The 16806-nt window shown below is 33.2% G+C and overlaps 2 protein-coding genes across 37 annotated transcripts in view; both read left to right on the plus strand.

Moving 5' to 3' along the window:
* Nucleotides 1-16806, plus strand: part of LOC126724227 (putative disease resistance RPP13-like protein 1) — a 248182-nt gene that overhangs the window by 193398 nt on the left and 37978 nt on the right. The gene's annotated exons all lie outside the window — the stretch shown is intronic.
* The window catches only part of LOC126724225 (putative disease resistance RPP13-like protein 1), a 285952-nt gene that overhangs the window by 113722 nt on the left and 155424 nt on the right, over nt 1-16806 (plus strand). For 15 of the 18 annotated variants that reach the window (XM_050428652.1, XM_050428651.1, XM_050428657.1 and 12 more), the window contains exons 1-2: nt 1919-2387; nt 12610-13765. In XM_050428652.1, the coding sequence (XP_050284609.1) occupies nt 2175-2387; nt 12610-13765 (1369 nt within the window). In that variant the 5' untranslated portion in view covers nt 1919-2174. Of the gene's footprint in view, nt 1-1918; nt 2388-12609; nt 13978-16088; nt 16385-16806 lie in introns of those variants that run through there. The other 3 variants (XM_050428668.1, XM_050428653.1, XM_050428669.1) reach the window with 3 other exon arrangements.

The raw sequence follows: 16806 nt of genomic DNA on the forward strand, positions 1-16806 counted from the left end.
ATTTTTATTGAACAAATCAAATAACCCTAACCTTGATGCATTGACCGAAGAAGGAGAGGAGTCCAATACATAAGTGGAATATGTGAATTGTGAAGCATGAGCCGCCCTAAAAAAAAATCTTGAAGAAAAATAAGTTTTAAGGAGAAAATTGTGTTGCGGCAAAAATAAGTTTTTGGGGCTTAGGTTTTCTACGCAAGCAATTCTTAAATAGAAGAGTATAGAGGCGGTGGGAGAGTGTCCTTATTTGGCTAGAAGTCTAATTTGCATTGGAAAAGGAAAATAGTGATAAAGTGGAAAATTTAATTTAATTTAAATATTGTGCTGACGTGGAAAATTGTGGGAGCTTCAAAAGCTTCGGTTTTATATATATATATAGATGAATCAAAGCATGACACTCCTGTCCATGAGCTTGAAACCCTAGAAAACTGGGGGAGATTAGATGAGGCAGGGGAAGAGCAGAGGAGTTGACAGAAGACTTCGAGTTCGACTTTGTGAGTGACGATGAGACAGAGCCACCGCGTTGAGACCAAGAGCTATGCGATTGCCATGACCTAGAGTTTTGAAATTTCCATGATTTGAGAGCTATGAAATTGGCTTTGAAATTTCTAAGTCTTTTGTGAGAGAGATTTGAGCTACAAGAGAGAAAATGAGAAACCGTGAGAGCTATCTATAAAACTTTGATTTGTTGTTCTTAAGCTGTCGCTTTATATAAGTTCCATGGTTCTAATTTTCACCACTAACAACCGTAGAGACTTTGGGGTTTTATTAACATTTTTTAGTAACTTTAGATAATAAAAAAAAAAATGTTGAAAAAACTCTGTAGTGAATGTATGTTCACAATATTTTTATAAAAGTAAATTATAGACTTTATAGTTATTGTGTATGAAAAGTTCTACCTTTTTTTCATTATTATTTTTTTTTATTGCTACTCAAAAGATCACATTAATTTATTTTTATTGTTATCTTATTAATCTCTTGTTAATTAACCGAGCTTACACCATAAATTTCTTTCTTTTTCATGTATTTTAGCATACCCATTGTTTTAGTATTAAAAATAAAATAAAAAATAATAATAATTAAGGACTAATATAACTAACTAGATAAGGTACTAGAGAGAGATAAAGAGACACAAAAATATTGTGAATTATTAAATGAAGCGCATTGTTTCACTATTACCAAAATAAAAGATTTGAGATTGACAAAACGTTCGTAAGTGAGAGAAAGAGATGAGTTTAAGGGGCCACCACCATCATCATGCTAGCCTCCCACCATTATGACGCCACTGAAACCCCTATAGGTTTTTTTATTTTTGGTGCTTTTTACGATAAATTCATTACTAACAAAATTCTATAACAATTATGATATAATATATATACAAAAATTTTCAAAATTATCTTATATAAAACATTACAATATTAATGGTAGATAAAAAATCTATGGATACAATATTATTACAAAAATGTCACGAAAAATCTATGTACTGTTTTTTTTTTTTTTTTATTTTGAAAAAAAAAATCTATATGACAAGTTGTTAATGTAATGGTAGATAAAAAAAAATTAATGTCAGTGGTAAGTCCAAATGATAACTAATAACAACTTGCTACGTAAAATTTATTATGAAATTATTGTAAAAGTATTTTTTTTTCTTTCTCAAAAAAAAATTTGCACTTTTTTTTCTCCCTAAAAAAATTGCACATTTTTTTGTTTCTAAAAAAAATAGCACTAATTTAAAAACTCTAAGTACGACAATAAAATATCACAACTTTTCTTTAAGAGACTTTATTTTTAATTCTAGTTTAATATTTTATTAATTTATTTAATTTTCTTTTCACTTTCACAGCTATTGTGAATTTTTTTTTAAACAATTTGTTGTGACCCAATATAATTGTAATTGTTTTTTAATATAAATCCCACCAAAACCTCCTCTCTCTCTCTCTCTCTCTCTGTGTCTTCTTTTCTTTCCCTTTTTTCTTGTCTTTTTTCTCTACTCCTTATCTTTATTTTCCTCCTCCAATTCTTCTGTGAAAAAGTCTATCACTGCAGATTTCTTCAACTTTCACAGAACAAAGTAAACCTCTCTGAGTCTTCACTCCGAACCCAATTTTCTGATCAGGACTGTCACTTTGGTTGCATCATTTCAATTCCCAAATTTCCTTCTCTCCCACGAGGGAATCATGTCAGTAATTGGAGAGGCTGCTCTATCAGCTTTCTTTGAGGTGCTGTTTGACAATTTAAGCTCCTCTGATTTGTTGAAGATCTTTCAGCAAGAGCAAGTTCATGCTGACCTCAAGAAGTGGAAGACAACGTTGCCGAAAATCCGTGCAGTTCTGGATGATGCAGAGGATAAGCAGATGACAAGCAAGTTCGTGAAGAGCTGGCTGGATGATGTGGACGACATCTTGGACGAGTTTGCTACTGAAGCTTTGCGACGTAAGTTGAATGCAGAAGAACCGAGCACAAGTAAGGTACGAAAGTTCATCCCTGCTTGTTGTGTGGGTTTGAATCCAAGTTCTATCATGTTTGATGCCAATATGCGGTCCAAGATTAATGAAATCAATACAAGGTTGCAAGAAATTGTGACACAGAAGAATGATCTGGGATTGAGAGACTGTGCTGAAGGGAGGACTAGAACAAAAAGATCAAGGGTGCCCACTACATGTCTGGTGAATGAAGGTGATGTTTATGGCAGGGATGAAGATAAAAAGGCGATTGTCAAGTTGTTGCTGAGTGGTGAATCAAGTGATGCTCAACTCTCTGTGATTCCCATACTTGGTATGGGAGGGTTGGGTAAGACGACTCTTACCCAACTAGTCTATCATTGGCAGAATACTTCTTAGGAATGCATATGTATGCACCTCCTCTCCAATCAATTTCAGCTATAATTGTCTTCACCAGCTGTTTCTCAATTCGATTCAAACCTCAAAATATAAAGTTATACCTCTTGCCTCCACAAGTGGTAAACACTAGACGGTAGCAACTATAGCAATTTTCCCCACTCTAACTATCAGACACTTGTCCTTCAACATCTCCTTACCCCACTTGAGAGCTTCTTCCCACTGGTAAGGAACAGATTGTCTTATACACTTCCTCATCTTCTAGAAAAGGGACATACTTAGTCTCTCTTCTTATGACAACTACAATTGGGAAAATTATATGCAAACTGGGATCAAAATTAAGGTTTTATGAATACCATGACTCCATGTTTCTGTTTTAAGTTCGTCGTTTAGGACACTAGAGACTGGGGAAACAAAACAATCACTGAAATAGTTGGAGGCAGGGGTAGTGACTGGAGTAAAGTTGTAACAAGGTAGTCGTACTTGAATGTGCGGTTGGATCACCTCCTTTAACTACATTTACTGTTCCACCAGATTTGCACATAATGGAGCCTTGGCCTAAGCTAAGTTCTCACCATTATACCAAATCTTGCTTCTCAACATAATACATTTTTTTGCAAAACACATTTCATGGCCTTTTTTTTTTCTTTGATTTTCTGTGTGCTAGAAACTAAAGTCTATTTAGCTATATTTTGCTTGGTCTGGGCTACATGGAGCACGATGCACCACTCAACATCTTAGTATGTCGAGACAATTTGATCATTCAGTGTGGCCGACCATAATTGACTTTGGTGAAAGAGTTTTGCAGATAAAATGCTCCTTATGTCAATTCTGTCTTGAGTTGCAGTTCCGCATTTGTTATGTTGCAACCCAAGGATAAATAGAGTTGGTAAAAACTATCAGGAAGTAAAATAAAATTCTCGTCCCTGGGCTTTTTGTATTAGACACTGACGGTAAAAGAGCTCTTTTAAGTTCATTGGGGTTTGGATTCTATGAGAGTTTTTTTTTTTTCTTTTTTTTTTTTTCTAGCTCAATACCAATGGATAACTGTGTGTAACCTACTAAGCCCATATACACACAAACAAAAACTAAAGACAAAACACTTTTTGCCCACCAGAAGAGGTAGCACTAGACAAGGTGCTTGAATTAGAGGAAAAGGAGCATACCACGTGTATATGAAGCATGTTTTGAACCGTAGGTGAGTGTATTAAGAACACCACTAAATTTTTGGGGTTTTTTTTTTTTTTTTTTGGTTGGATAATTCAAAAGTTACAATAGGGGAGATTTAAGAAATATTTAGAGGTGCTAGTTAACTTACAACACTCTTGGACTAAACCAAATTTATTGGTTTGAATTAAGTTGTAACATACTTTAAAAAGAATTAAGCAAAAAAAAAAAATGAAAGTCTCACAAAAACTCGCTTTCATAAGTTTTTAGCACAAAATCAACAAAAATTCTATAACCACACCCTTTAACATAACTTAGACACGTGGGAAGTGAATTACTCTTCACTAAGTTCTTGCGATGACAATGGGTTTGGAAACACTAGAAAATCACAAATCGTTGATTACCCAATCAATTTTGCAAGTGGCCACTTTTATAATGTTGAGTCATTGATTGTTGCCTAACCCCCCACGTCTCTCTTTTTTTTATATTGTTGTTGACCCCCCCCCCCCCCCCCCCCCCCAAACACGTCTCCTGTTCTCTCATTAAACTATTCTTCCTAATGAAAAGACCAAGTTTAAAAACTCTTCTTATTTAAGATATTCTTCCTACTAATGTTCACTTGAGGATTTAGTCATAAGATTCTTAAAAATATATTATCTTAAAAAATTATGATAATAAAATTAAATTAAGAGAGACAGAGAGTATCATAAGAATTAGATATTAATGGCTAATCTCTTAGATCCACTTTTGAATTACACTAGTATATTCCTGTGCAAATTAATTAAAAATTATAGTTGAAAAATTACAAATATTACTAAAATTATCATAAGTGAGATAGTCAAAACTCTAAATTAACAATAGCGCACACACACACACACATAGAGAGCAATTTGACTTAGGGACAATATGAATTGTGCAAGTTTTATTATATAAAAATAAAATTTATAATAGATTATTAAAATAATTAAAAATAAATATTAAATTTTATACTATATGTCTTGAAATTTTTTGTAATAAATTTTGGTAGGATTACAATTTTAAATATCTTGAAACTTAAATAATATAGTTCACCTAATTAAAGCACCCTAACAAATAATAAGATAAATAGAGTTTCAATTGGAGGAGTGGAAAGTTTCTTGGAACTTTAGGTAATACTAGAATTGTAGGCAAACAAAAAATAATTTAATAATTTATGAAATAGCCACTTGTTGAATAAAGAAAATAATCACTTGGCATTATATATATATATATAGAGAGAGAGAGAGATGGGTTCAAGTTACAATTTTTTTAGACCATTGATTACTATTAAATCTAAAGGTCAAAAAACACTTATAATAATATCATTATTACTCCATAGAAATTAGTGATTTAGACATTAACTTTTCTTATTAAAGGGGAAAAAAAAAAAAAAAACCACAAAATTAACTCTCCGTTCTCTTCCATATCATTATCTTCTTCCTCTCATCTTTCTCTTTGCACTATGTACTTTCAGGCCTCCACCATTCATAAAATGCTCAAGATTAAATTGTAAATCCAAGCAGTCATGCCCCAAACCCGATACCTGAATTTGTGACCATGACCGGCATACTAATATCAAGCTTAAACCTGATATTAACAAGAACCAACTTAACTTTTACAAAAGCTTCCCTTTTTCTTTTCATTCTTGTTTCTTTACTTCTTGATATAATTTTTCACTTGATAGTCAGAGCATTTACACTGTACTCAAAATATAATATAATCCACCAATCATTTAATTTCCACACTTTCACATAATACGTCTCTTAATACTTTAAGGTACGCAACTTTCTTTAGATCCTAAAATACACAATACTACAAAGCTAAACATCAAATTGCTAATTTAGGATCTATGCATATCAAACTAAAACCAGCTCCTTCCAAACTCGACTAAGGCTCCCTCTGCTCCAAAATAAAACCTGCTAACTGAAAGAGTGGAAGGGGTGAGCTACACAGCTCAGTAAAGGTAAGATATATGAGAATTTAATAAGGATGCATGTAAACCAGATCATTTCATTCTATGAATATTCGAATAGGAGAACAACTTTTCATGTATAGTATTTTATACTATTCATAATAATAACTTATACGCTTTTCATAGGAAAATAATTGTTCTCATTTTTCTTATCAGGTTAATATTACCCAAACCTTTCTTCCTAAACTTCTTTCATTTCCTACAAAGTCGCCATATATATATATATATATATATATATATATATATTCTCATTACAAAATAATTATTTTAACTTAAATCAGATAATCAACAACTTTGTATTAACTAGAAACATCTTGAATAATAAGAAAACTTTTCTTTATAAACTTCTTCTCATAAAATATTATAACTTTCATGGTCATAAAACTTAACGTTTCATAAAAACAGATATTTGATAATTTTTAAACATAAACTTGTACTTTCATCAGAAACTTTATTTTTATAACACAAAAGAACTTCAGAAACTCTTATCTTTAAAGAACAGCTTTCCTTTTCATCAGAAACTTCTTCTTTTCATCAGAGCTTTTAACTTTTCATCATGCATTTAAACATAATCATTCTCTCATGATCAATAAAATAATATAGCTATTCATAACATATTGGTTAGTCCATATCTGATAAATCTGTACAAAGAAGGTCTCATCACATTTGGGTGACCTCGTGTGCATGATATTGTCCTCTTTGAGAGGCTTGATGGCACATCTCCTCAAGGTTTTATTCCTCCTCACTGTCCGTACACATTGGGGAGAAGGCCTTGTTCAGATTAAAGTTACGGGCAACCCCATTTCCTCTACTTTAAATGGTCTAGAGTTACAGGCAACCCCATTTCTTCTACTTTAAATGGCCAAACAAATAACATTTTTCCATGGAAAACCAGTAATTAACTCTTATTGGCCAAGTTCAGATCACCAGAGGACATAACCTGAAAACATTTCATACTTTACATCATACTGAAATTTCTTATTTTGCATAACATTTCATAATAATAGCATTTCCATTCTTTTCTTTAAACATCATGTTCGTGGAATCAGTAATAGCGTCAATATGCTTAAATCATATACATAAGTTTTCGAAAGTTCACGAACATATCTTTGTTAGAATAATGATTATATATCATATCTCTAATCAAACTCCTTTTAATGCATAGTATACTTTAAAATAACCTCATGATTTACCAAATACCCATATAACTTATCCCTTACCTGAAAGCAGAGGAACCAAGGGCCTACAGTCGAAGGAGCTTAGACTTGGATACTGGTAACACCTAAACCAAATATCAAAACTTATTACTATCACTTATACCTTAGAATAAACTTACACATTCATCTCAAAGCTTATCTCTTGAAATCAAAGAAATTCTAATCCCACCTCAATGAGGTTCCCACAAACAAAAATACATTCATCAAACAATAGGTACAAAATCCTAGAGAAACCAACATTCTTATATTAATCCCATATCTCTAGAAGAGCCAACTTTATTTCCAAAAGGTGCTTTGAGGTTAGGGCAATAATGCATGCATAAATATAAAATCCTTTAAGCATGGTCATGTAACTATATACATTCATATGGTAACATACAACACGTCGGACAAAACAGCTTCATAAATACAATCTTCGCATGGTTTAGAACCCCTCCTTTGAGTACTAAACCTCAAAAAAAGTTACACAAAAATTAATTTATGATCGAGACATAACAAAATATAAGCATATTAAATTATAGCTCAAAACATTCACCCTAGCTTTAGAATTAAATCCTCAAAATTAGGCATGTCCTTTACTGTTCAATGTTCTATTCCAACAGCATATGCCCCATTTGTAAAATACAAATGGGCTGTTCACGCACATCCAATTGTCATGAAATTTTACAGAACCACTCCCCTGTATGTCCAGTATGTACCATAAAAATTTCGGAGTCAAAGAATAAACCCATGATTTACTAAAAATCACACAAAACAGCATACTCAAATCTGTACTGACAGAATTTCTTGCAACTTAAAAATTAAACCATTATTTTTATGTTCATCCAAATTCTGTGAGACCACTTCCATAACAACCATGTGTGTCTTAGAATTCATAAAAACTACTCCTAGCATCCTAATTCACAGAATATGATTTAATACATATTTTTCTTGTTGTAAACATCAAATCTGTCACAGAGACAGCTTCAGTACATATTCTTACAAAATTATCAACAAATAGCAATAGGCCTTAATTTCATTTGGGTATTTTTATACCTATAATAAACATACTAAAATATGTTATTAAATATTCAATAAACCATAATATCATCAAACTTTCAAATCACTAAAACAGACTCATAATTCAGCCTATAAAATCAGGATAGAGGTTAAAAAAGTAGAAATAAACAAATGAAGTTTTGATTACTTACCCCCAACAATTTGAAGTTGAAATTTTAGTGTTAACCCTTTAATTTCTTCTTTAGAGAGGAATATTTTGTTTTGGTGAGAGAGGGAGGGCTGCCATGTAAGAAGGGGAGAAGAGAGAAACAAAGAACAAGGAAAAGAGTAGGGAAAGAGGGCTGGACTTTCTGTCTGGTGCAGTCAAGAAAATGAGATAAGGGGAAGATTTTTTGGGCAGCAAAAAGGGAATAAAAGATGGGGACTTTGGGTGGAATACGTGTGGAGCTTAGGAAAAATCTCACCACCCACTTTTCCAATTTTCTTGCATTCACACTCACACCTTTCTACAAAAATAATTTCTTACATTCACACTCACACTTTTATACAAAAATAATATCACTTTGCATATATATATATATATATATATATCCTTACCTTTATAAAGCTATATCCATCACATTAAAATAGCATATATGTTCTATAATATCACAATATCAAACCTTCATGCACTTAAAAGTAATTAAGATAATGACATGCATATAAACCATAAAATTAATTATGAAATTAGGTTCGGGTGTTACACAAGCTGTCTTTATTTTGTTTTAATAAACATGATAACCATTTTGCAAACTCATTTATTATGGTAGGAGTATTGTTTTGCCATTAATTAACCATAATATATGGTCTGAAAAAAGGAGAAATTTTTTTTCGTCCATTGAGTTTTATGTTTTGGCAGTACCTAGAGTAAAATTTGTCATGAGAGTTTTAGAAATACTTAGCCTCAACGATCGTTCTCTAAAACAATTGTGACTTTGGTCATATATTTCTAAAATTTTAGAGTACCTCAAGAAAATATTGTTAAGAAATCAATGGTGATGGCCTAAGAGTACATAGCGTAAGAAGAAAGATGTGAGAGAGGATGAGAAGAAGAAGATGATGATGTGGAGGAGAGTGGAGAGTTAATGCTGTTTTTTTCCCCTTTAATAAGAATAGTTAATATCTAAATCACTAATTTTTAAAGAATAATTATGACATTACCATGTGTGCCTTTTCACCCTTAGATATAAAAGAAATCAAAGGTCTCAAAAAGGTGTAACTTGAGCCCATCTCATATATATATATAATTTAAAGTGAAGATAATTTAAAAAAAAAAAAAATTAAGGTGAGGACATTGGGTAGGAAAATATTTTTGGTAAGACGAAGTTGTCCTTATTGGTATGCCTCATTATTTATTTATTTTTTTTTGAGCTATATATATTTCCTCTCAAATTTTTTTTTTTAACTTTTTTATCCAATTGTTGAGAATAAAAATTAATTTTTAATCTTAGTCATTGAAAAGTATTGCATTTGGTAAGTACTACACCAAACCTTAATCTCATCTATATTATATCTAAAAGATGAAGCGTAGCATTTATTATTGCTACGCTCTTGTTAAGCCACCTCATTCTCCACGTCATCATCACATCATTATTCTTTTCATATTTATTTTTTACCTTTAATTTTTTGAAAATAATAAATATATAAATACATGGCTTTACAAATTTATCTTAGGAGGTTTTAACTTTACATATTGTCTGTACATATTCCTCTTATACAGTTTTAATTTTACATATAATTTTGTCCTTTTATCTTTCTTTATTTTGGCCCTTCTTATTCTCATCATCTTATTTTGGCCATTATATATATATATATATATTGTGGAGACTTTTTGCCTCAGCTCGGCCAATAGCTTGCTTGTAACCGATTTTGGCTTTGAATCCCACATCGAAGGAAAACCCCCCCACTTGCAGCCTTATAAGCTGTGAAGCTAAGGGAGTAGTGTACCACCAAGCATCTGATCATATATATATATATTTTTTTTTTCTCACACAAAAATGTTATCTCTCTCTCTCTCTCAATCTTTTTTTTTTTCATTTTTTTTTTATGAGGTTTGTACTCTCATTGTCCTATTATTGACTAATTCATATGTTTTCTTTGACGCAAGTATTTTTTATCATTTTTTTTTACTACACTAAATACTTTGAATGTTGATGACCAGATTTTGGGAAAATCATATTATAATATGTCCATAATTTGTGTTATTGTCAGGTTTTAGTTTATTTGGAAAACAGTAATATAGTCTGGACAATATAATGAAAAACAGTTAGTGTAATTAAAGAAGATGGTCATTGTGCAGTTTCTTTTCACTGTTTATAAATTTTTTTTTAACAAATTAGCACCATTTGTTATATCTTTATTATATGATGCTTTTAGATGCTTGAGTAATTGTTTTAAGAATTTATGAATATTTTGTATTGCTCATCCTCCTTACCTCATTAGTGTATTCTTTGAGATTTTTAAGTTATTTATTTGTCTATTCATTTTTCACATGTTGGATTAGATGTTAGATTAGATTATGACAATATTAACACAATAATTCCTCGTTTTTCAAAAAAATATTTCTCTACTTTTTTCCCCTTTGTATTCTTGGTTTTTATTAAGAAAAAAGAGTTACAATCATTAGGTATAAAGCTATAACCAACACTTTTGCTTGGGAATAGTGACATATTTCTATTGTGTTACTTCAAAACCCTACTAAAAATTTTGAATTTGATTATGTATTGGATATTTGGCCTGATCACATCATGTTTGAAATGTTTTACATATACAAGAGAATGAGTTTGACTTTGATGTGAGTTTTATTTTTTCCCTTTCTTTTTTATTTGAATTATAGTTTTGTTGAATTTTACTATTTTTTTTATATGTTTCTTGGTGTTTTTGATTATACAGTAGAAAAAATTGGGTTTGAAAAAGTTTGTGTAAAACTAAAAAAATAATTTCCAAAATTTATTTACATTTTAATGATACACAAAATGTTATAATTAATTTTTATTAAAAATAGTATTTTGCTAACTTCTAAATTCCTGAGAAAAATTTTATTATTTTCATCTTAATATGACAAAAATTATATATATTACATTTGTGCTTGTCCCTATAATAACTAAAAATATAATAATAAAATACATTACTATTTTTTAAATTAATGCAAAATGCAAAAAATAAATTTAATGAAACCACGTAAAAATATTATTACGCAACACGCTGGGCTCACAACTAATTATAAATATTTTGGGTGTTGAAAGTGCATTCCCAAACTTTGAACACTAGAAATGTGGAATAAATTTAAAAATGTAAAAACATTAACTGAAAAAAATATATATATTAAAAGAAATTTGAGGTAATTGGTTAGAGAGCTATTGAAATAATTATGAAAGTTTTGAATTCAAATGGTAGCATTCACAAATTCTATTTTTTGTGGTAACCCAACCTTTAAAGAAACATAAACTTGTATTTTAAAAAAACCTTTAAATATATTTTAAAAAATTTAGAATAGTTTTATTTGAAAAAAAAAAAAAAAAAAACCTTTATCACGGAAGTGTAGTGAATGAACATGAAGCACTATTTCAATCTATTGTATATTGGTTGGTGAGCCAGTGAGTGGAAATTTCCAGCAAGACCAGGTCCCTGTCATTAGGATAATCAGAGCTTGGATGGTTTTGTAATATTTATATTTAGAGAGATGACCTACACCAGAAAGATTACAGCCTAGTTGGGTCAAATCTTGGTGGCCTCATTTTGTTATCTTTCTTCCTTTTATGTAAGGTAATTGCGGGGATTGAACCCGCGAGCTACAGGTCCCAACAGAACCGGATACCAACACGCCAAGCTGGGCGGTGGTCTCTATGTAAGGGTTCTTTGGCCATCGGCATTGGTGAGCATTAATAAATTATAAAGCAGTTGAGCTTGGGGTTCTTCATTTTGTATTTTTATATATAAATTACAGCTGTATACATTTGGAATCGAGTTGGTGAAGACGAATATTCTTACACAGCCAGAGCACCAGTTGAGAAACTAACACTGTTGAGCTTTGACTTCTTGAACTTTCACAAAACCAAGGATACGTTTTCACTCCTAACACTGTTGAGTCTGTGTCTCTTTGGTTAATTCATTTCATTTCTCATATTTCCTTGTTTCCCACGAGTGAATCATGTCTGTAATTGGAGAGGCTGCTTTATCCGTTTTGTTGGAGAAGCTGTTTGACAAGTTAATCTCCTCTGATTTGTTGAAGATCTTTCAGCAAGAGCAAGTTCATGCTGACCTCAAGAAGTGGAAGACAACGTTGCTGAAAATCCGTGCAGTTCTGGATGATGCAGAGGATAAGCAGATGACAAGCAAGTTGGTGAAGATCTGGCTGGATGAGCTGGAAGACTTGGCTTATGATGTGGACGACATCTTGGACGAGTTTGCTACTGAAGCTTTGCGACGAAAGTTGAATGCAGAAGAACCCAGCACAAGTAAGGTACGAAAGTTCATCCCTGCTTGTTGTGTGGGTTTGAATCCAAGTTCTATCATGTTTGATGCCAATATGCGGTCCAAGATTAATGAAATCAATACAAGGTTGCAAGAAATTGTAACACAGAAGAATGATCTGGAATTGAGAGAAAATACAGGCCGGGGAAGAACTGGAGCAACAAGACCAAGGGTGCCCACGACTTCTTTGGTGAATGAAGGTCATACTCATGGCAGAGTAGAAGATAAAAAGGCTATTATCAAGTTGTTGTTGAGTGGTGAATCGAGTAATGCTCCACTCTCTGTGATTCCCATACTTGGTATGGGGGGGTTGGGTAAGACAACTCTTGCCCAACTAGTTTACAACGATGATGAGGTGAGCAATTATTTTGATGTGAAAGCATGGGGTTGTGTTTCTGAAGATTTTGATATTGTGAAGGTGACAAGAGAAATTCTACAATCTGTCACTTTTGAATCCTGCAACGATAATAATTTAGATTTACTACAACGCAAATTGAAGGACAAATTATCAAACCAAAAGTTCTTGCTCGTTTTGGATGATGTATGGAATGAAAACTTTAATGATTGGACTAGACTGCGTTGTCCGTTTGAATTTGGGGCTCCAGGGAGTAAGATTATCATTACAACTCGGAGTTATCATGTTTCATCAACAATGGGCAATACTCAAGCTTACAAGTTGAACAAGTTGTCAGATGATGCTTGCTTAATTGTATTTTTCCAAAACACATTGGAGACAACAAATTTTAGTGAATATCCAGGACTTCAAGAATTTGGTCCTAAAATTTTGGAAAGGTGTCAAGGATTGCCTTTGGCAGCAAAAGCTCTTGGAGGCCTATTACGTACTATACATTGTGATGAGTGGAAAAATGTGCTCAATAACAAGATATGGGATATGTCAGAAGAAAATAGTGATGTTCTACCAACCCTTAGATTGAGCTATCTATATCTCCCTTCACATTTAAAGAGATGTTTTGCCTATTGTTCACTATTCCCAAAAGATTATGAATTTGAGGAACAAGAACTAGTCTTGTTATGGATGGCGGAAGGTTTGGTTCAAGAATCAGAAGAGCATAAGCCAATGGAAGATCTTGGTGTTGAGTATTTTCGTGATTTATATCAGCGATCACTTTTTCAACAATCAAGTAGGAATAAATCACTCTTTGTCATGCACGACTTAATCAATGATTTAGCTCAATGGGCAGCGGGACAGTTGTGCTATTGGTTGGAAGATAAATCAGGTGGCAAGATTTCTACAAAGGTACGTCATTTCTCCTACGCTCATTGTGAATTTGATGGCATCACAAAATTTGAAGGCTTGACAAAAGATATGCGTTTACGGACCTTCCTACCACTACCAACAAAGAGCTGGAGCTACTTAACAAATTATGTTTCTAGTTGTCTATTGCCACAGTTTAGATGTTTAAGGGTATTATCTTTATCTGGATATCAAATTTTTGAGTTACCAAGTTCAATCGGTGATTTGAAACATCTAAGATACCTCAATCTTTCTCAAACTTTGATTAGAAGTTTACCAGAATCAACAAGTTCTTTATACAATTTGCAAACATTGATATTGAAATATTGTGGCCATCTCACAAAGTTACCGGAGAAAATTGGGAATCTAGTCAATCTTCGGCATCTTGATATTGAAGGGGCCTATTTAATCAAAGAGATGCCAATGGGAATAAAAGAATTAAAAAACCTACAAACATTGTCTAATTTTGTTGTGGGGAAAGATACTGCATCAAAGATAGGAGACTTGATGAACTTGGAGTCTCTTAAGGGAACACTTTGCATTTCACACTTGGAGAATGTGCTTGATGTCGAGGATGCAAGAAGGGCCAACTTACTTGGTAAGAAGAATTTAAATGTATTAGTGATGAAATGGGAGTTTGAGCTTGATCAAAGAGCTAGTCTAGATATTCTTGACATGCTACAACCTTCAACAACGGTGAAAGAAATTTCAATTGATGGCTATGCTGGTGAAAAATTCCCAACTTGGTTTGGACATCCATCATTTTCTAATATGGTGCTTCTAAGGATTGAGAGGTGCAGGAAATGCACATCCTTACCTGCAGTTGGACAATTACCATCCTTGAGAGACCTTGCCCTCGTAGGATTGTTTGCTGTGGAAATCATTGGTCTTGAGTTTTATGGGGAAGATTGCCCAAAGCCTTTCCAATCCTTAGAGACACTTTGCTTTGAGGATATGCAAGAATGGAAAGATTGGATTCCATGCAAAGTTGAATATGAAGAATTCCCTCGGTTGCGTGAGCTTTCTATTTCTAAATGCCCTAAATTGCAAGGAAAATTGCCTCACCATGTTCCATTATTGGAAAAATTTTCTATTAATGGATGTGAGCAATTGGACGTTTCAATTCCAAACTTCCCAAAGCTTCATGCATTAGAAATTAAGGGATGTAAAGGGGTGGTGAGCAGAAGTACAGATGAGTTATGCTTTCCAAAGTCAACTATTCTTTCTATTCCAAATGTGAAAAGCTTGATGGAGGAGTTCATGCATGGGTTAGCTAAGGTTGAAAATCTAGAGATAGATAATTGTAAGGAGCTAACATCTTTGTGGCAGGATGAATTCAAATCCCTTATGAAGCTGAATATAAGAGATTGCTCAAGCCTTGTCAACATCAACTTGACATCTACTTTAAGGACACTAAATATTGATGGTTGTAGCGGTTTGAAATCCTTGTCAATCTCTAATTGTACATGTTTGGAAAAGGCAAGGATTGAGGGATGTAATTCTTTGACGTTGATTTCAAGAGGTCAGTTGCCTCAAAATTTGAAAACGCTATATATAAGAGATTGTGAGAATTTGCAGTTTTTGGTAGATGAGGGAGAGGCTTCTTCTAATTCTTCTTCTCTTCTTGAGGACTTGGTTATTTGGAACTGTCCATCTCTAAAATGCTTATCATCAAGTGGCGACCTACCTACCACGCTTAAACACCTTACTGTATGGAACTGTCCAAAGATGGAGTCAATAGCGAACAACTTACCCAACAATGCGTCTCTTGAAAATCTTCGAATCGGAAGGTGTGCAAAGTTGAAATCCTTACCGGTGGGCCTCCACAAACTCTGCCACATCAATAAGATCGAGATACGGAACTGCCCTAGTTTTGTTTCCTTCCCAGATGGAGGGTTACTCCCCGCCAGCTTGAGAGAGCTTTTGACCTACGACTGTGAGAAACTGGAGGTCTGGCCCAACTGCATGCCGAACCTCAATTCTCTTTGTATCGTCCGTTGTCCAAGCGTCATATACTTTCCAGAAGAGGGTTACCCCACCAGTCTAACATCACTCTCATTTGGCGGCGAGAATATCTGTAAGCAAGTAACTGTGTGGGGATTGCACAGACTAACCTCTCTTACATCACTCTGGATTGTTGGTGGAATTCCAGATTGGCAGTCGTTTCCAGATGAGCAAGATGGGAAGCTGATGATGATGCTTCCTTCCTCTCTTTCCCGGCTAACGATTCATAGCATTCCAAATATTGTAATCCTATCTTCTTTGGGCTTTCAAAATCTCTCTGCTCTTGAAGAATTGGACATCAGATTTTGCCCTAAACTCGCATCCCTCCCAGAGAAGGGCCTACCTCCCTCGCTTCTGCGACTTTATATTGTCGAGTGTCCATTGCTGAAACAACACTGCAAGAAAGGTGGCCGAGAGTGGTCCAAGGTAGCCAACGTCCCTTGCGTTGAGATTGACAGGAGGTCTGTCTATGAGGTGGAGGAGGAGCAGCAATAAAAAAATTGTAAAAAAAAGAGCAATATTTACTCATAATAGTTACTCCTTCCTTCCAGGTAAAACATTATTTGGTTTCATAATATTTCTCATTACATTGTTGACATCAAAAGCAGAATACAACAAAATCCTCTATGTTTGTATATGAACAATACAATTTTAATAATTCAAACTCTAACCCAGGCTAATTCTTGCAGTGTTGCAGCAGAGACTAGCTTCTAAACCGCCAAACGTTATATTGGAATTTCAAAACATGGAGGTAAGTTAAATTTAATTATTTTCCTCTTTTAACAATTGAACTTCTGGCACTCTGAAATTTTAGAGTCAAATAGTTTG

This window comes from Quercus robur, chromosome 4, assembly GCF_932294415.1.
Source record: "Quercus robur chromosome 4, dhQueRobu3.1, whole genome shotgun sequence".
Lineage (NCBI taxonomy): Eukaryota > Viridiplantae > Streptophyta > Magnoliopsida > Fagales > Fagaceae > Quercus > Quercus robur.